Genomic DNA, 21,020 nt, shown 5'->3' with positions numbered 1-21,020 from the left:
ATGTGCTCACCAGGACAGGGCTGCATGGTACCCTACCATCCCTGGCATGGATTAGGATGCTGAAGTGTTCAGGTCTTAGGCTGGCTCCCCATTAAACCTCACAGCACTGACTACCACTTTTTCAGTCCGATAGACCAGACAGCCTGTTAATCCATCTTGGATCACCTATCAAGGCTGTATCTTCCCAGTCTGGCTATAATCACACTATAGAACACACCAAAAACCAAAAGTCAAGATAAATGTCACCTACTGCTCCCTCCATGGCCACCATCTCAGGCATCTCACCACAGAAACCCATCAGGTCAGTCAGCCTTGATCTGCTATAGTAAACTCATGCTGACTGTTCCCAGTCACCTTCTGCAGCTAGAAAGAGCACAATCCAGCATATATCCCCTCCCAGCTGATGTCTTTCACTGTAAAAGAGCTTTTCCTTGTAGGTGCTCAGTTTAGTCAAGGCTAAAAGCATTTCAAAGTTGCTAAAGTACCCAAAGAGTCTCTGATGAAAGGACTGAGTGAATGAGGGCTCATAGCACAGGTTGAGGTGGGCACATCACACACCCTGACATCAGCTAACAAACAGGCTGGGGGACCCTGCCACCTTTATGGGTGGGACTTCAGCCTCCACAGGTCTCAGAGGTGCTCACCAGAGCCTGGCAACAAGTTCTTATTGGGTCAGCACAAGCAGCATGAGCAGAAGAAACAGTGGCATCACCTTCTGTGCACAAAACTGTGACATGCATGTGAGAGGAGGGAATGGTGTGCCCAAGTGCTGCAAAAAGGCAGAAACAGATTCACAGCTGCTAAGGGGTTAGCAAGAGGTTGAAGCTTTAAATGGCAGGGCTCTGGTGAGACACTGCATCCCTGCAGGAGCCTTGCAGCAAGAGCTGACATTCAGATGCAAGCAGGCTCCTTGGAGAGGGCTGTGGGAGCCAGGGCCAGCAGTGCCACAGCGTGCCACAAAGCCCAGCAACCTGCCACTGCTCCCACAGGGGATCAGTGTGCCCCATCATGGCAACAGAAGCACCTCAGGGGCGACCTGGGCAGGCCACTGCAGGGAGGCTTTGCACCCAGTGCCTGTGCCCATGTAGGAATGAAGCCTCTGGGTTTTGCAGTCTGTGTTCCTGATGAAGAAACTGTCTGGTTCCTGCACCCTAGTGCCATCTAAACAAAACTCAGCTCCACCTTTGGTGATTGACCCCCAAAACACCAGTCAAGAACACATTGGGACTCAGATCCAATGTCTCCAAGTTCAGCATGATGTTTTCCTGCTTCCTAATGGGAGGAAACCACTGTTTCACCCACTGTTTCCATAATCTCTCAAAGGTCCTTGTCTTATATTCCAGAGCTGTCCAGCTCACTCAGAGCTCTGGGATCTGAGGGCAAAAAGACACTTTGAGGCTGACAGACAGCAACTCAACAGTACCTACAGCAGCCACAATCCTGGGACAGGTCGATGAGTTTGCTCACGTGGGTGGATGAACTTTCTGTGAGAGCCATTGAGGCTCCTGAACTACAGTGGGACTGGGGGCAGCCAATCTTGGCAGAGCATCATCAGCCCTCTCTGGACTAGGGGTATTCTTCAATCACAAGGCAGACAACACTGTTTCCCAGCTGACTTCTACTGTGGGTTGGGAAATTCCTCCATAGGATTTCTTTCAAAAGTCAAGACTTCAAAAGTCACACCAGCACCCCACCCTGCTCACCCTCTACAGTTTTCTGCAGGTTGATTGAAGCTGATGCCTCTTGTGAGAGTTAATTGGAATTACAGTATCCATGGAAGTCCTTTACACAGTGGCCAGTGTTCCTTACTTCTAGTCTAAAAGCCTTTCAGATGCTGCAATGCTGTGCTTCACACCAGGAGATCTGCATTTCAACTGGTAGTACAATTGCTTCTCTTCCCAGAACATCCCAACTTGTATTGAAATCTTACAAACTATCTGCAGAAAGGTAGGACACTGCCAATTATGGACCTCAATCCCTGCAGCACACTCTGCATCACTGGCTATTACTACACAATAAGGTGCAAAAAGACAAATTTGAAGGCATAAAGAAAACTTCCCAATCTTTAAAATTCCCAAAAAAGCTTTAGAGAAGACGGCAAAGGTGGAGGTGAGCAGCCTGGCTGGAGTGGCCTGAAGGCTGGGAAGTGCAGTGTGGGTGCAGTGATGCTCACATGCTGCTAACAGGTTTATTCTGCTGGCAGGGATTCCCTTCAGAAGCATTTGGGTAAGCACTGTGCACCACCGAGTTCAATCTGTGCTAAGCAGATTAGTTCCTCACCGGTGAAAGGTTCTGGGCAGCAGCAGACAGTCGCTCACCATGTGATATGAGGGGGCTGTCATTATGTTTCATAGATATGATATAATTATATGCTCCCTGGAGGGTACTTCTAATTGAATTATAGGGTGTCTCACAAGTGTTCTGGGCAGCAGTTCGAGGAAGCTCTCACTGCCCAAAACAAGATAGAGATACCCTTTCATTCCATTAGATGTTCTCTCCAGGGAGCAGGCCATTACCTTATACAGCAATTCACTTGAAAAAATCATCTCCCCCCATCAAATTGGAAGAAAGGTACCCTTAGCAGAAGTTTTGTTGATGTTGCATACCTGTTCCTCTCCCCACAGCCTCACAGCCCTGAGAAACTCCTCTGTCTGCCACCAGGACAGCCCTGCACCACAAGGGAGAAATCCCTTGTCAATGGCAGTCACCATTCCCTGCCCAGGTAGCTGCTGGGCTCCATCCCCAGAGTGGGGACAGGAAATGTGGTGCCACATGAGGCATGACACATCAGGCTACATGCACAAGGGAATCTCAGCCTCCTTTGAGAAGATCCCAAGAAGCTGTCTCCAAAGGCATTGGCCTTGTCCCAGGCATTCAGGGGCTCCAGTCAATACAGCACATGCTGGGAAGGGTCCCCCCTCAGCCTGCTCATCCATTTGTCCTGCCTTCAAATTCCCCAGAGCTGTGAATGACCTCCCTGGCCCCCCAGAGGCAGACACAGTGACCCCAGCACAAAGCAGCTTTTTCCCCTGAGGCTGGCCATGCTTCCATGTTCCTGGGCACCCAAAGCCAGTGGCCTATTTCACCCCTGGATTTTCTCTCCATTTTAGTCTGGACTCATGCAGTTTTTCCCTCGTGAGCCAGATCTCTCTTGCAAACCCAGCTGCCCTGCTGCCTCTGCACCATGGCACCTCACTTCCTCCAGCTCCTGGATGGCCAAAAGCACTGCACAGGAACACAGAGGGGATCTACTACTCCCCACAGAGCTTAGAGTGGAAAAAACCCACCTGCCACTTCCCAGTGCTCTCCCAGCACTACAGGCTGGGATCCTTTGCTCCTTACCCTCTCCCCTGGGCACTGTGCTCCAAGGAAACCACTCTGCACTTCTCTCCTGCTCTGCCACTGCTGTCAAGCCAGGGGAGATGTCACATCTGTTATGCTGGTTTTTTTGCTGCCCCATACCATATAAAGGATGGTTAATCAGGCCTCTGACTTTTTTTTTCCAGTACCTCAAGGGAAAGTCAGCACCAGCTGCCCACCACAAAGTCTAATGACCTACTGAAGCTGCCATCAGCTCTGACTCCCACAGACCATGTCTAGCTCTGCTCCAGCTCTCAGGCCACAAAAAGAGCAAGAAAGACAATTATGTCAAGAATTTGCTAATCATAGAAAATTAAGACTTTCCAGTAGGAAAGTGGTTGCCACTGAGACAGTGTGCTCAGCTCCTCAGGCTTTCCCAGAGCTGCAGCCTCTCACACCAGCAGTAATCAGGCTCCTCCACCCTGCCACAGCTTTCAGGCACTGCCCTGCAGGATCCAGCTGATGAAACCTGGGAGCCCAGCTTCTAGGCAAGCAGCTATTGCTCATACAGAGTCTGCTCACTGTGCTTCTGCACTATTCAGAGTTCTGCCCACCTCTCCTGGTGTCAGCTAACAGGACACATCTGGGAAAAACTGCCAATTCACATGGTCCCTCTCCCTAGCACCATCACAGAATGAGAAACTACTGTGAGCTACCAAAGCCCACCACAACCCACCCCAAAAGTAACCAGTTCCACTGTCTTAGAAAACAGAGCATTTGATACTTTACACTGGTCCTGGCACATCCTTCCTAAACAGCTTTGTGATCTAGTTGTCTTTACTGAGGGAAATGGAGATAGCAGTATTAAATCAAAACTCTCAAGCAGATGAGGTAAAGGGGAGACCAACCCAGGAGGGAGCACAGGTAAAGCACAGATAAGTGGAGCAAAATTTCTACATTAAATATTGATCATTTTATCCCACTCTTTAAGGGATAAAAGTGAAACAGCACAGTGCTCCAGTGGGTAATTGTCTGAGGGTAGGACACATTTGGCTTGCTGATCTCATGGAAAGAAAAACAGAAGCACAAAAGGTAATTCCTAACCCATTTCACTTTAACAGCATACTTTTACATAGAGCACTAAAGAGGTGCAGCAGGAGATAAACCATCAACAACACACTCAGCCAAACAGCCACAGCACAGGCAGCAGCAACCACTCCTGGAAGCTCTTTGGAGAGGTGAAAGGGGAGGGAGAAGTCTCTTTCTTCCCCAACACTGGAAACACCAAAGGAGATGTTCCACCATCCACCAGGAGCAGGAGAACAGAGCCATGGCTTTTGCTCTTGTGGGGGAGAGCAAGTCCTGGTCTGCAGTCCAGCTCTGGGGCTGCTCCATGCTCCACATGAAGCTGCTCAGGCTTTGTGGCACCTCAGCAGCTGTCTCTGCTGGCCTCCTAAGGACAGCTCCTGCAAACCCTGGCAGGAAGAACTGCTCCTATCTGATATTCAGACTTCCAGCAGAATCCATCTAAAGGGTCCAGCCCAGGGAGCAGCCAGTGCCTGCCCAGCACCAGGACTGACTTCAGCTGAAATGCTCACAGCAATAGATGCTGGCACCCAGCACCAGGCAGAGACTTGAGGGGCCTCATCTGTCAGCAGCCCATCTGCCAAGACAGCTGTAAATATGTACAAGTCCACATTCCTCCCAGCTTTAATCTGCTGTTTTCACTGAAGCTAAATGGAGGATGAACTCGGTCCCTGGTGCTTGAATCAACTAGCAGAGGAATTCTTTAATCACCTTTTTTCAGGAGGTAAATAAAAAACAAACCACACAAAAAACAAAAAAGTTTGAGCTGCTTCTCTTTAATCACATCAAAAACATGCTGAAGGACCTTTGGGTGGGGATACTTTAGACTGTGTTCTCTTCACCTCATTTACAGAAGGATAAGCCCATACTTAACACAAACTTTACTTACACTCTGATTTGTTAGAAGTCACAGATACTTTATAACGATGCTGTACATAGCATTTTCATTGTTGACTTTCAAAAAAAATCCCAGCATGTAAGATGGGATGATACATGGTTCATCAAGCTTGCCACCAGCATCTCTTCTTGTCCCCTGAAGATAAGAAGACTGTGCTTTCGTCTTCCTTGCATGTGGGAAACAAACACAACCTGTGCCTCTTACTCTGTGTGAAAAGGGCTCTAAGTCACTCATTTTGCAAAGGTGTTCCACTCAGTAAGGCATGAGTCAGTATGAATTAAGCAGGCAAAACCACAGTAAACTTGGTTTATCTTGGATCAGAGTTCTGGTGTTCTGTTTGCTTTTTAAACCCAAAACTTGGCTGTGTCATTTGTCAGGGTGAACTTCCCTGTGTTTGCCCTCACTAGGAATATCACTGTCCCTGACACAGGATGTTGTTTGTCCTTCATGGGCAGAGGGCAAGTATATCCCCCTGACACCTGCCAACAGGGCTATCTGGGAAGGTAAAGGTCAGCCCACAGCTTCTCTTCTTCCCAGTGTGGTGTCAAGGTCTCATATTTCTGCAGGCTGGTTTTACAGACACTCCAGAAACAGTTCCCTGACGCCGTACACTAATCCCCTGCAGCTCACGTCACCTGCACCTCACAGTGGGACAGACTGTAGCAGAAACTAAAGCATCTGTGTATGGATGTAAAGGAATTCAGTTAAATTAGATACTGCTAAGAAAAATGACAGGAGAATTTCACAGCAAAAAGGAAATACAACAGCCTTTCAGCACTGGCAAAATAGTGGGGGCAAGTTTGCTTAACTGGGAGACAGCTGCTACTGTTTTCCCTAAATGTGAATTAAAAATAGGGATCAAGAACTTCTAACTTCAGAAGCAGGAAAAGAAAGACAGAAGGTGCTCATCCACTAATAGAGATAAACTAGAAAATGTTTGGAGGATTCAATCTCTACAGGGAAGTATTTCCTCCTGAGAGAATGAAAGCAGCAGCCTCACACCACAAATTCTCATTGCCTAGAGTCACACTAATAAGTATTAATTTTTTGAAAGCTGTCTTCTCAGAGCCCAGAGCCTTAGGATCATTGCATGTGTATGAGAGCTATTGAACAAGATTTCAGACTAAAGTACCAAAATAATTTTGTTATTACCTTGGTCATTAATTGGAGTCATCACAGTTGATATAAATAAAGCAAAGTCTGCTGATGCAGCAGACTTCCATGTCATGTAGCCAAAATTTAATTTAGGAAAATGAACATCCAAAACTGCAGCTCCTGTTGTCAGCTTGGGAGAATAGTGAGATATTCCAGTTGCTGCCTACACCTGTACCATCCTGACTGTCAATGGCTCGAGAGGGGTCAGTGAATCTGCAAAAATTCAATGTGGTCCTGAGTAATGGGAAACTAAAAGCTCAATATACACAGACCTTCTCTGGTAGAGCACAGGTCAGCAGTTCAGGGAGATCAGTTTTTATTCATGTCTTTGCCTTTGATCTGCTGGGTAATCCAGAAGGAAGAGAAGTCACTTTTTCTGTATTTTTTCCACATCTGCAAAATTGGAATTTTTTGTCTCTCAATCTCTTCTGTAAAGTGCTATGAGATCTACTAATGAAACATCAAGCAAAAGAGCTAAGTATCAATAATAGCATTCCCCTCAAAATGACACAACCATGACTGTGTAGGTGATCAAATTAAAAAATTAAGTTGACAGTTTCCTCAAGAGCTGCATGGCAAGAAGGAAGGCAAATTAATGATGCTGTGCCTCAGCATGACATCCTTCAGCCAGAAAACCACTGCTCCCTTTTCTCCACTCCCACCTTCACCAGATCTGCTGGGGGAAGCCAACAGCCACCAAGGGGTTAGGGCACAGGTCTCTGTCCAAGCAGGACAGGAGGGGAACAGGAGAGGGAAGGGGTACTGACCTTCCTACCACACAAGGGTGGCACAGCACACAGGAGAGAGGGCAGCAGCACCAGCATGGGCTGCCTGCCCTGGGGCAGGTGGTAGCCAGCAGCCTTGGGGACAGCACCAACGTGACCTTGGTCCAGGCAGCACCACCTCTAGCCACCACATGCACACAGAAACACACATTTCATCAGCCCCCTGACAGAAAGTGCCTGAGGCCCCCAGAGGAGGATGGTTTATCACTGCACAGTGCTGAGGGAGCCCTCTGGAAAACCAGCACCACCAAACTAAGCACACGGTGGGGACAGCCCAAGGCTCACAGTGGCCCCACAGTGCACACACAGCCATGCACACAGCAGCCTGTGGGACTCCCTGGGGGGAAGCAGACAAGGAGAGGCAATGCACAACATCCTGCCCAAATCCTGAAGGGAGGGAACACTGTCTCACTGCCTCTCAAGGCAGGCTTAACACGTTTGTCTCGGCAGTCTCTGTAGAAAGGAGCAGACAGCCCTTCTGACATTAAGTGCTCTGCCTAACACACACACAGATAAGGGACTCCAGGTTTCCATGTCTTTCCAAGCCAGGCTGACTTTGTGAAGAGGCTTTGCAGCTCCCATTGAACACCAGCTCAATACCACAGCACCTCTCAATAGCCAGCTCCTTCCTGAGCCACAGGCAGCACTGTGAAGGCTCAGGGCAAATAGCTGTAATTCTACTAGTCTGCAGGTCCTGCAAGTAACTTAGCAAGCAACAAAGGCACCTACCAAAGTAGGTCTCTTGGCCTAATCCTTAAGTTGGTACAGCTGCTGCAAATGGCAGGGCCACAGCAGAACCTCATTGTCTAGCTGGCATATCTATTGGTAACTTGTGCATTAAAACAAGACACAGACAAATTTCCATATGAATTTAAACAGTTTCAAACAGGAGAAACAATTTAAACAGAGAAAATTTAAATTAAATTTAATGACTTGATAGGAGTTCTCTTTCTAATGTAAAAAGAAAATCCTTTAAAACTCAATTCATTTTTTGCTTCTGGCTCTTAATGATTTCTATATTGCTTAGACATGATAAAGCAGCAGGGTCAATCATTCTTCTACATTTTCATACCTTCAAGAACCTAACATTTATTTCCTTACAAAATCATTTAAAAGAAAAGTATTCAGTCATCTTGCCAAAAAAAAAAAAAAAAAAAAAAAAAAAGCAGCTTTTGATTTGATTGATCCTTTTAGTCAACAAGAGAGCTAAGATTCCACTTCAGCTGCTTACATCTGGATCTGGCCCTCCCTGGGCCAGGAGCTCAGAAATAACAAATGTATTGAAAAGGAGGCAGCATAATCAAATATTTGAGACTTGATCAATTCTCTTCTCAACAGATGACAGCATTCAAGATTATATGGCTTGATTCACTACTATCCAACACTCAAACACACCCATACACACACACTCTGCATAGGACCATATTTCAGCAATAATGGCATTGTTTCATCCCCCCTCATCTCAGCCTGCTTTCTCTTGTGCTCCCACCCAGCAGTGAGTAAGGAAACTTTGACTGTGTTAGTCCAGAAAGAATCACAGAGGCAATAAGCAAGACCCGCTGGCAGGACCCATTTCCCTCTTGTTCTGTAAGCTCACATCAACTCAGCTTTTTTTGGTCCCATATGTTTTAGGGAAAGCCTCTCAAAACCAGACCTGAGACAGTTTATTTTATCTTGGTATCTCTAAGTGAAGACCTGTTCTCCATTTAGTTTCCAGGGAAAGTGCTTATCCTTGGCCCTTGGGATCTGGTAGGTGGCAGTGCCTCTCCTATAGTGTGATGTCAGGGATGCTGTGTAATCCAGTACCCCTCTGATTAACTTAGCCATTGCTGCACTTCAGGAGGCCAACCTCCAAACTGCTTACAGATTGCCTGCTGCTGCACAATGCAAGTTTTTCAGTTCATGTGATGGAGAACAAGCTGAGAGCGTGAACTGAAGCTTTGCTCTCCTTCAGTTTACACAGATCAGTGCTTCTTTGTGGCTGCAGTTCTGCAGATCCTCAGCATACATGCATAGCCACAGCAAAGCACAGCACTGTCTTACATGTTTGCAAGATGCTGTTAAATAATTTCCCTCCTCCATGAGGCAACAAGCCTTGTCAAAGTGACTCCATGAGAAGACTGAGAAGGTTAAGGCAGTGAGGTGGGCATTCTGGTGTAGGAGTTTTACACCAGCATGGAAACTAGAGCCCAAGTTCCACTTTTCCTGGGCAAGTATGTAAACTGTAGGCTGAAGTGGGGAGCCCAATAATTTCTCACTGCTTTCTGACTCCCTTTGTATTGCTTACTGATCATCCCAGTCTCCCTGCTGTCCTCTCTATTCTGTATGGGCTTGGTGGACTCTTGGTTCCCCCTTCAGTGTGCAGGGGATGTCAGTACCTCGTGGTGGATCCCCCTCAGTGGCAAGGCATCTAAGAGGCAGAGACTCAAATATTTAGCCAGACAATGCTATGGCCATTCAGTGACCCAGTGTCTTCAGACAGCCTTGTACCAAGCAATTCTGTGACTCACACACAGCCCTCTGGGCCAGCAAAACTGTACCAAACACCCTGTGCACCCACCTTCCCAAACCGGGCTGAGCAAACTTTGTTGCAACAGCAGCATTATGGGTCTGAAGCCCAAATTCAGATCTAAGGCACTTCAAATTTGTTTGCAGCCTACATATTTACTCAAAATTATTTTTCTGCATTCAGATTTAGAAAGCAGAGAAGGAAGAAAATATTAAACCCACCTACAACTGCTTTCTACAGCTGCTACAATCTGCATCTCAGAGAGGAGCTAGCAAAATTCAGCAACTGACCTGTGTTCACTGAATTTAAAGGCCAAAGACTGATTACTGAAAATCATCTCCACATTTCCAGACTAAAATTTCATCCCTGTAATTCCTGGAGGTATGAATAAAGGAGTGAATAGAGAGTGAATAAAGATATGTGCTGGCTAATATGAACTCTCTCCTTGCTATGCTTATTAATTTGATTAAATGCTATGTTGAACCACTACACTAATTCTAGCTCCAAAAGAAGTTAAAATGTGCTAGCCACATGATCTCCATGGCCACTGTGGCTAGTGGGCTTTGTTCCCAGCAGGCTTCTGATGCAGAAGGGAAAATCTCATTAATGCATCAGGTGTGGTCACCATTGTAAATGCACTGCAAATGTCTTGTCTATGTTCTAGGCCATTGCTGGGTCAAAAAGTACAGTGTTAAGCAACCTACACATGTTTTCTGGACTGTTAGTGTCTGTGCCACAAGGATGCACCTGGTCCTGCTGGAAGTGATTTGTTTTAACCAAAACCAAGTGACTATATAGGTATGCTCTGACCTTCTGTCACACTTTTCAAAGACAAAACAAATCTTTCATTAGCCAGCATATGAGAGAAAGGGAGCATAGCTCAGAGAACCCCATCTCTGGTACCCCAAATCTGCTGGCCTTTCACTGATGGGTCTTCAAGCAAGGAAAGCCTCTCTGCTTCAAGACCTGATTGAAGCAAAGTAGTACCCATCATATTTTAGGTAGCCTGCTCACAGGAGACTGTAACCACAAACCTAGCATTCTTCTTCACTTTCTCCATAGAAATCAGCTTGTGGCCCAGTTAAGGAGACTGGCCTGCATGGCCCATCTTCCCAAAAAGGCCAGATTAGGACAGCTGATCCCCTTCCAGCTCTGACAGTGGCTGAAGCCAGCCAACAGGAGCTTGTCTTCCTTTAACAGGAAGAGCACATACTCACAATGAAGCATCAAGACTGTGGATATTAGCTGGATTAAATGGTTTAGTGGGCTAAGACAGAAGGTCCTATCAAATTGGGACCTCTCTATTTCATAGAATTTAATATATTGACGTCGTTCTGGGCACAGTATTGGGAGGCTTGGTACAAATATTTCCTTTCTCTGATGTCAGATGGAAGCCTGCACAATTCTTCCTGTGATAGGTGAAGTGATAAGGTTTTAACGAAAGGAACTAGGCACTTAGTACTCTGGGAGTTTTAGCACCAGACTCACACCTCTGTCCTTCTCCCTACTCAGCTAAGGGATTTTTCTCATTCCTCACTAATGTTAACAACAGGTACTTGGAGCAATTAGACATTACTGCCTCTCTGGTCTTTATTACTTCCTAGCTTAGCATCAGCTACTTAGTATGCAATAAAAAAAGCTGAATTAATAGGATGGGTGCTGCTTCCCTTCTTCATTCTGTATGAAAACACTGGGTCACAGAGCCACAGGGGCAAGCTGTGATCTGCAATGCTTTAGACCATTATTGCCATTTGCCATGGGATTTTATAAGGGGAAAAAACCACAGGTAGCAAATGAACAGACATAGAGAGATCATAGGGAAGGTGATGTAGGGAATATGGATAGGCCACAGAGTCATAAAGGCTGCAAGAATTTCAGGTCCAGCAGAATGGCTTTGCAGCTGTGCCTGTGCTGTGAATTAGCTGCCACACAGACCTGCCAGTTGCACAGGCAAGCCTAGGGACACAGGTATGAAGTATTGCTCTTGTGAAATAAAACCCCAGGACTACTGAGCAGCTCTCACATGCCTGGGAATAATAGTTATTAACCTTTAATCTAGGGATTGCAACAAACTCCTGCGTTCCCTGTGTTTGGTGTTCAAAAAGAGGCTTTCCTGTATTTGCCCAGCCAAGTAAAACCTCATCTTTTTCCTTCTCTCTCTACCTTAACTCTCCATTAACCCTTAGCTTTAGTACAGGACCTCAGACAATGATATATTTTCTTCCTATCCCCTGGTCCCCAGTATTTCTAAGCCTCAATTTGTCATTCCCAAGAGGGAAGGGACAAGAGCTTTGAGCTCTTAAATCCTGCTGTCGGCTCTTGCCTGAAAGAGGTAAGCAGGGAAACTGATGGAAAGCTGAAGAAAGGAGCCTGCCCCTTGTCAGCATTCACCTGTAACGGACTCAAAATGTGGGGTTAAACACCATAACTAGACCTGAGAACAGAAATGAATGGGGTACTTACACAGTTTCATCATTCTTGAACTCCAGCTCCCCGTAGGTGTCTTCAAAGTCTTCTCCACCTCCTTTTGCTGTCCCTTCCACTGTCCTAAATGGCACTATGACTGTGCCCCGCGCTCCTGATGTCCTTAGGACTTTGACCTCCATCACACCAATGCTCTCGCTGACATGTATGATGTCACACTCAAATGTGAAGATGCCAGCGTGGTCATCGTCCAGGATAGTCACTGTGGCCACACAAGGAGAAGCCAACATGGCCTTTGGGTACGGGGAGTTACTGAGCTCTGGAGGTTCCTCACTCTCCACCACACGGAGGTTACTGAGCCGCACAAAGAAATGCTCGTCTTCCTCAAATATGTCATCATCGATGATGCCCACCGAGAACTCCTTCTGGGTCTCCCCAGATTTCAAGACAACAGTCCCCTCTGTGAACTCATAGTCAGCACCAGCATTGGCAGAGCCATCCTCTGTTTTATAGTCCACGTAGATGGTCTTGGACATGTCCCCTCCTTTCCGCACCACTGTCAGGAGAACGGCACCGCAGTTCTCAAGACACTGGTAGGAGCATGGGTCAAAATAAATTTTGGAGATGAATTCCTCGGGTTCCTCTGGCCGCACCTCATGCAAGCTAGTGGTTCTCTTGGCTTGCTCAGCTGCGTGCTTCTTCAGAATATTGCCAGCTCCCGTCATCATTCGGGTTGCCTGAATGCGATAAAAGGCTCTGCTCTTCTGCTGGTGAGACAAGGCGTAGTAGTTGGCCATCTCCACCAGCTGGTCCAAGTCCTTTTCTGGGTGCTTTTGCTTCAGGTCCTTTAGGATCCGGATCATCTCTTTGCGAGATTCATCTACCTCCTTCCCCTCCACAGTCACTAAGTTCCCATCCAGAAAGTGAGAGTTCATCATCTTGCCATCCATCTCAATTCCCTTAGGGTGATCACCTTCTGATTCTATGATAATGCCCCTGTGCTTATCAGTACGGTACTTTTTGTGCATATACTTATAGAAAAGCAGACGTCTATCCGCTATCCAAGCCAGAACGACACAAAGTGGAAAGAAGAAAAGCGTGAGCAGGCCTTCCCAAACCTGAACCACACCTGGGGAGAAGACAGCAAGGATCATGTACAGCCAGATGTAAGCAAAGATGCTCCATGCAGCTGTGACAAAGAAAACCCTCAGGTGTTTTATCTTCCTGGTCTCACCGTCAGGGATCACGTAGACACAGATGGCAATGATGATAAACATATTGAAAGCAGCGCTGCCAACAATTGTAGATGGCCCCAGGTCTCCAGCTATGAATCCGTGCCCACACACTTCTATCAGGGACAAGAGGATCTCAGGAGCAGAGGAGCCCAGAGCCATGAGGGTCAAGTTGGAAACAGTTTCATTCCAAATCCGAATGGTGGTCGTTGTGGTCTCTCCATTGGGTTTCTTAATTGTTATTTCTTTCTCCTGTGATGTAATGACCTCTATAGATGCCATGAAGCGATCTGCAATGATGGAGACTCCAAGGAACATGTAGATCAGTGCTACAAAGTACACGATAACACGGGCAATTTTGTCCCCAAGGGATGGGTTTTCTGGGTACCATATTGGCAGGATAACACCCTCCTTGCAGTCAAAAGATCCTGAACACGAGCTGTTTTGTACTGTACTGGTTGAGTCTCCCGTCAGGCCAGCATCCACCTGCAAACCATGCAAAAACAGCACAAAAGTAACCAGCCCAAAATGGAGGAAGGCCGAGGTGACAGGCTGCAAGCTTAACCACGCCATACACAAGATGCAACTTCCACTGTGCAGATCCAAAAAGGCCGAGAACCTGAAACGAACAAAACAGAGAGGGGGTAGGGAAGCATGAGAGAGAAGGAAGATGCAACATTTACCCCAATGCACTTCAGTGTCTCGCCACTGGAGAGTACTGGCACAGATGTATGGGTTGTGTCTCTGCCACTCTGAAGAAGGTATTTAGCAGGGACTCTAGCAAACTGCAGCATTCACATGCCTTGCAGATGAAGATCAATTGCTAGAAAAGTAATTCAGAGGAAAAGTGTGTGTGTATATATATACACACATAATAGTTTGTTCCTGACCTACAGCATGTGTAACAGAAGAACTGAGTGCTCAGCTGCCACTCACCTAGAGATGCCATGGTGATCCCCAGCACACAGCACTTCAACTCAGCACAAGCTGTCAAACCTAAGGACCCTCCTGCCTCAGAACCCAGGGAATAAAACAAGGCAAGCAGCCTCTAGCAACACAAAAAGTACCATTCAAGGCCAGCGAGCAATCTCCAAATGAAGTTCATTTGTAGGATGTAATTCAGTTATAAATCATGGAGTGCCCTAGTGGCCAAATCACCCCCACAAAGAGCCCCTCCTAGAGTCTGCAGAAGGGTCCTAAGGCTTCCCCAAGCTCCTGATGCACAGGGCATCCATGTTAGAAGGTAAAGATATCAACTGAGAAATAGGGCAGAAGACTCCTTCTCGGCAAAGTGCCAAAGGCCATTTATCACTAACCTCTCCCTTGCCATCTGGACAGTCACATTTTACACCAATAATCGTGCTTTTAAATGGTCTCAGAAATCTACAAAAATGCCACAGTTAGGAAAAGTTGTGCTCATAAAACTCGGAAGACAGAGCAAAATGCATGTACCCACCAACATTCCCTCTGCATCCCTAAGAAATTGATGTATTTTCAAATATCATCTAAAATGAAAGTAATCTCTAACCTAAAATATCATACAAAAACAATGGAGCTGATCGATGTAGCACATAGATTTGGCATATCACTGCCCAATAATACCTTCTATTACTTACAGACTACATTGCTGTAGGGCTTGCACCACTTAAAATAGGATTCTGAGCACTTCACATTATCATGGATCACACTATTCTCCTTCCTTCATAATAGGCCTCTGGAAGAATTTGATCTCAGGCTTAACTGACAAATCACATTTGTGAGTCCAGACACAGGCAAGTATCTCACAGGAAACATCAAACTTAATAGTGGCATTATCTACAGCACTTGGAAGGTTCAAAAGCCTTAACTCCCACTAACTTTCATTGAGGTTTGTACTGCCAAATGAGCAGGCCTGGGATTCATTTCCCCTACTGTAACTACCCAAATCTTGGGCAGCAAGTCAAACAAAGCCTCTCAGGCTGCTTTTGTAGTCAGAGGAAAGAGACACCCATTTCAAGGGAACGATCCTTCCTGTCCCACCCAGAGCTGACACAAAACATGTATTTAAGACCTACATCTCCAGAAGGGATTATGTCCCTTCACACCTCTCTCTTAGAGCAAGATGCCTGAACTCCAGCTGACAGCAGTTCAAAGAGATGAACTGGCTCCTGAACACTTGAGGAGATCCACCCCCCCTCTCTGAACTGCAAATATTCCAACATTATTGTGTTATCAGCAGTAATAAATGCATCTCAAATGGCTATTTTATCATCATGTTGTGTCGCTCGCCTATTTCCAAAAGCAGGCGCAATCTTCCCAATATCAACAAAAAACATTTTCAACTTTCAGATAAAAATCTATAAAGACAGCAAAACAGGAAGGAAAGCGTGAACACGGACTGCAAATGAACAAAACTGTTCCTGACAAAGCACAGCAGAGGGGAGAGAATTGATTATGCAGTATCAGGATCACAAATCCATATCTGACACCCTTGATATTAAAAAACAATACAGTTCTTCATGCTGTGTGGACTAATTCAGAAGAGTGAGATTCCCCTATGTTGCCCTATATACCTTCCCACTGCAATGCCTACTTATCTATCCTGCTGTCTCCCACAGCCCTGGTGTCTGATAGAGCTCCCAGGGATGAGAGGGACCTCAGCCCAGTGATGACTGTCAGACAGCCCCAGCCCTGAAATCCCACTAAAACACTCACTGCCTGCACAGTTCAGGGTCACAGGGACTGAACTGCCCAGCAAATACGACTCAGATTCAGTCTGATGCTCCCATTTTGTCCTCCTTCCCTCTCTGCACAGTATCTGCCCAGATTTCTGGCTGCAGGCTGTTGGGCAGCCCCTGAGAAAGGGCCAGTGAACATTGCAGGGTGACTACAAGATCTCTGGGCTGCAAGGCAGATGTGTGCACACGCCAGCAAAGATGACACATTCCAGGTGCCTCTGACACAAGGTGCCCACAGAGACCAGCTGCACGAGCACAGCAGCTCCAGAAACACCCCAGGCACATCAGATCATCCTTTTCCACACTGCAGCTGCTGGCAGGCATCCACCAACCTCTTGACACTTTCAGCTCCCAGCTCCCACTTAACTGTACCACATGCAGTAGGTGCTGTGCCTTCCAAATCAGCCATGTAGAAATGGCTGACAGAAAGACAGGAGTAATTTCAAAAACATATACGTGACTCAAGCACCTAAATTTGGTTTGAGAAGTTATTTAGGAGTCTAAGTATCACTTAAATTCAGAGCACTAGGAATAGTGCAATGACTAAATGCCCTCTGAAATAAATCACTGCTACCACCAACCTCCTTCTCTGTGGGACAAACAACTTCTGTAATTAACACTGTCTACTTTCTGTAATGCCATGATGGTTTCTATTACTGGCATTCCTTGACACACTCCAGGACCCTGCCAGTTCTGCTTAAATTTTAAATTTGATTTTAAGCAGAGGGTAATTTTACTATTATTTAGCAAACTAATAGTATGTTATCTCAAAGACAATCTCTACCAGGGTAGCCTCTGTTTATGTATTATGATCTCCAAACTCAGGCTATATGTTGCAGACTAAAATCTCAGAATTTGGGAACATTTTTCTTCACTGATTTTCATTTGCTTTGACATCAAGTCGAGGTCACAATCATTTTTCTGAAATGAAACGATAATGACCTGATCCTGCAATTCTTTGTCACAGATAAAATTTCCCAGTGGGATCAACAGGGACTTTGCTCACAGCCATGCTGTCTAATATGATCTTAATATATGTTCATTAACATGAAAAACAGTAACCTAGCCAATCTGAAAAACACAGTGAAGCATTCTTATGGCTACACCCCTATTGAGAACTGCTGCAAAAATGCTCTATAACAGGAAGAAAGAATTAAATTTTAAAACTTGTCTTAAGAAAACATTGAGGTAACAGTTTGACAATCAGGCAACAGAGGACAGAAGAGGTAAAACTCTATCTCCAGATCAACAAGGCTGCTTACACAAGGTGCAAGCTCTCCCTCAGATATAGCTACTAAACTCAGCCCAGAAACCAGTGGAGGGGAACTCCTGGCCTGCCAGGTGGGCTGGCAGCACAATCCTGAGTGACTCCCAGGCCACAAAATACATCCACATCTGGTGCAGAGCTGCCACTCCAGCACTGTCCCTGCCTGCCCCTATGGGATGCAAGCAGCACAAGGCTTCAGCAACAGCTGGAAGTTAGTTGATATGGCTGATCACAAGAATGATCATTTTCACTGCCTCTCTGCTATCAGACATAGCATTTTCTCCCACAAGTCTCTGTCTTGCTACTGCTTGCAAACTGAATACACACAAATGAGGGCATTGGCAGTGAGGGGACCAGAAAGTGTCCCCTGTCTGGTAGGGTAAGTTCAAAGCACTCAATGCAAAAGAGAGACAAAGTGCTGTGAGCATCACCACACCAGGATGAACAAACATTCAACAGCAAGGCTCTGGGAAGACACATAATAGTTATTTTAGCAGAAGGAACTCCTTCTACAAGAGCTGACAATGGCCACATCATCTATAAATGCATGAATAGAATCCATAAATAAAAATATGAGTCTTGAAATACTTCTGCAGACAGTCCAGAGGGTAGGACAATGACAAGTCCATCCTTGTCACAATTAAGGTTCCTCCCAATGCAAACCACTTTATGGTTCTATGAGACAATTCTATGGTATTTCATAATAGCTGTGTTTCAGAAGACTGATGGTTTGTCTGCTGTAGATTTGTATTTGGCATAAAGCTGGCAAGGATATACTGATCCCTTATAATTTAGCTTTTTGCATACAACTTCTCACATGACTCCAAAGGTAAGGATATTTTCAAAAGGAAGCAATTACAAGAAATCAAATCAAGAGGCAACATAACATAGCGATTGCTGATAATATGTAACCTCTGCATGCCAAGTTCCTAACATCACTGCTCATTAAATACAAAACCAAAGGCAACCCCCTAAGTCCCTATTAATTTCTTATTTAAGCAAAATGCCCCTTAAACCATCACAAAAGCCTTTGGATTTGACCTGCAGATAAGATTAGGTCTTCCCACACCTCCCTCTCCTTCCCCTCTTCCTCCCACCTCCCAAAGAAATGAGACATGGGAGTACATCTGTGGCCATACATCCTCTCCCTGACTCGAGACTAGCCAGGAAAGGCAGCTGATTAGATCTGAGCCTGGGGGGAGCCTCACTGAGGCCCTGGTGCTGCACTGGGGCCAGGCAGAGACAGCTCAGGGTGCCCTTGGCAGCATCTGTCCCAGCACAGAGCAGATACAGCATGCTAGGATGCTATCAGCATCCTCCACAGCCCCACTCAGAGCTGGGGGAGACAGAAGGAAGGCTCAGCTTAATAACATGGCTTCACATTCCTCAGCTCCAAAGCACATAAGAGCTTTTTGATTGAACACACAGGGTTTTTTATAACCATGAGCAAAAACTGAAATTATAGCCTTTCTTCCAAAGAACACAAATAACTGAGTTTTTGCAGAGGAGGTATTATACCTAATGCACGGTCCTCCCTCCCCCAAAATAAAAGCACAGGAAAATATTTAATACAAAACAAAACCTATTTTTCAATTGTCTCCATTGAAATGCTACTAAGCCCTTTGCTCATCACTACTAGAGTAGTATCTAGAATGCAAGTTAAGATTTCCCTGCAAGCCAAAAGCCACAGCAGTGTAACCAGATCCATTCTGCCAGACAAGTACAAATTTCCAACACAGACCAGGCCTTAAACTGTCAGACTGATGGCACATGCCTGCCTGTCTGAAGCCAGCACAGCCGAGGAGCCCAAGCTGACTTTACACAGGTTATGACACAGCAAATAGGTAGTTTACCCCTGTACTACTGCACCAGCTAGGTTTTATGAGGAAAACAGCACCATCACTCATGTCTGGCCATGACAGATCCCCACAGTTTGGCTCGTTGGAAAAATTATGGCAGAGAGCTGTAGGTGCTTGTTGCTTTGCACTTCACAGTAAACATGCCAAAGCCCAGAATTAGCTGCCTATGGATTAATCCCCTTGGTATGTGACAAAAGCAGCCTTTCTTTTTGCTCAAGACAGTGCAAAAAAAAGCTACCATAAAAAAAGCTACCAGCTCTCTTAGCAAGTCTAATATTTACAAGCTGGTATCTCTACTAATTTGAGCAGTACCCACCATTCTAGCATGGTAAATGGGTGTTAATTGACATAAGAACTCAAGTCTACTAATTCCTTATAGAAATGCTGCAGTGATGAGATCCAGTTACCTTTGGTGATCCCAGGAGCTGGCCTAAGCAGAGCACAAGTCTGTGTACAGGAGCAACCTCCAAACACTCAACTCGCCCTGGGGAACCAGTCTACGCTGCTTTTTCTCTATTTTAGTATCCATGATGCTCCTGGGAAAGCAGGAGCATAAACAGATAACCCATAAAGATGCCTGTACTTAACTGTCCCCTTCCAATACCCCACTGACTGCACTTGACTGGCCAGGCATTTTATTTCCTTGCTCACACCTGACCTGAAAAACATCTGTGCAGGATATACAGATATATGGATAGCAGAGCTGCAGTTTGTGCTGTGTGTACACAGACATGCACAGGAGGTGGCAGACACTGCAGAAAACCTCCTATGGGCAGCCACAGCCACACTTTAAGGGTCATCCTTATCCATGGCATGGGGAATTTCAGCCTCCTCCTGAGCCAGGCTGTGTTTGCTCTTCTGCTCCCCATACACATCCATGTCTGAGATTCCTCAGCCTGAGAGACAGCAAGAGTTACTCTTTTCTTCCCCAGAACCACAACCTTTTTTACATTCAAAAACCAAAACCTAGTATTTAGGCTGACATACAGATTAGTAGTGGGTACCCTCCTGCTTAAAAGGCAGTATTATCTGCTCAGATATAGATGAAGGTTTTTTTCTTTTCATTAATATTACACAATCTCACTGTTGTTTTTCCAGGACTTTCAAGGAGGCAGCTCACACAGGAGGTAGCAGGGATCTCTGGAGGCCATTTAGCTCAACCCCCTGGCTCAAGTAGGGCTACTAGAGCCAGTTGCCCAGGACCACATCCAGCTGGCTTTTGAATACATTCAAAAATACATTTGAGGATATTCAAACACAACCTCTCTGGTCAACCCATACTCAGTCACCCACACAGTAAGAGAGTAACAGCTATGGGTTCCAGGCCTGCTTGTGACCACCACATGCTGGTGTTAGTGCACAGGGACCCTGAGCAAGCTCATCCTGGGTACAAACTGCACCTGGAGCTCACTGCAGTGCCTCGGTGACAGCACAAGTGCATTTGGCAAAAAGTCACCGTCACGACCTTTGAGAAGGCACTGGGAAGCCTCCACTGCACATCTGGAGGCAGATCTTCAAGGATCATTTAGAGGAGTTTCTAAACCCAGCTAAAGCCCTTAGGTGCTTGTATCCCAGTGAAAGTGAACACCCCATTCTTTCCAGCATGAACGGCCCCAAACTGAGAGGGTAGGTTCAGCCACATTCTCTAGACTTACACTCATGATGTGAAAGGCACAGTGAAAATTCTGAAAATCTTCCTTTTTAGGTTTAGGAAGGAAATAAAGAAGGGGAGCTACTTGGTCACCCACTCAGGGGTCCCCCTGCCTCTTCCATGGACTGTAGCTTAAG

At 46.0% G+C, this 21,020-nt stretch overlaps 1 protein-coding gene across 2 annotated transcripts in view; it reads right to left on the bottom strand.

Moving 5' to 3' along the window:
* The window catches only part of SLC8A3 (solute carrier family 8 member A3), a 107,966-nt gene that overhangs the window by 74,897 nt on the left and 12,049 nt on the right, over nucleotides 1-21,020 (bottom strand). For both annotated transcript variants that reach the window (XM_056493879.1, XM_056493880.1), the window contains exon 2: nucleotides 12,197-14,008. In XM_056493879.1, the coding sequence (XP_056349854.1) occupies nucleotides 12,197-13,962 (1,766 nt within the window). In that variant the 5' untranslated portion in view covers nucleotides 13,963-14,008. The remainder of the gene's footprint in view (nucleotides 1-12,196; nucleotides 14,009-21,020) is intronic.

Source organism: Oenanthe melanoleuca, chromosome 5 (genome assembly GCF_029582105.1).
Source record: "Oenanthe melanoleuca isolate GR-GAL-2019-014 chromosome 5, OMel1.0, whole genome shotgun sequence".
Taxonomy (NCBI): Eukaryota; Metazoa; Chordata; class Aves; order Passeriformes; family Muscicapidae; genus Oenanthe; species Oenanthe melanoleuca.
Note: the sequence above shows the minus strand (reverse complement) of the source record. Positions and strands in the feature narration are given on the sequence as shown.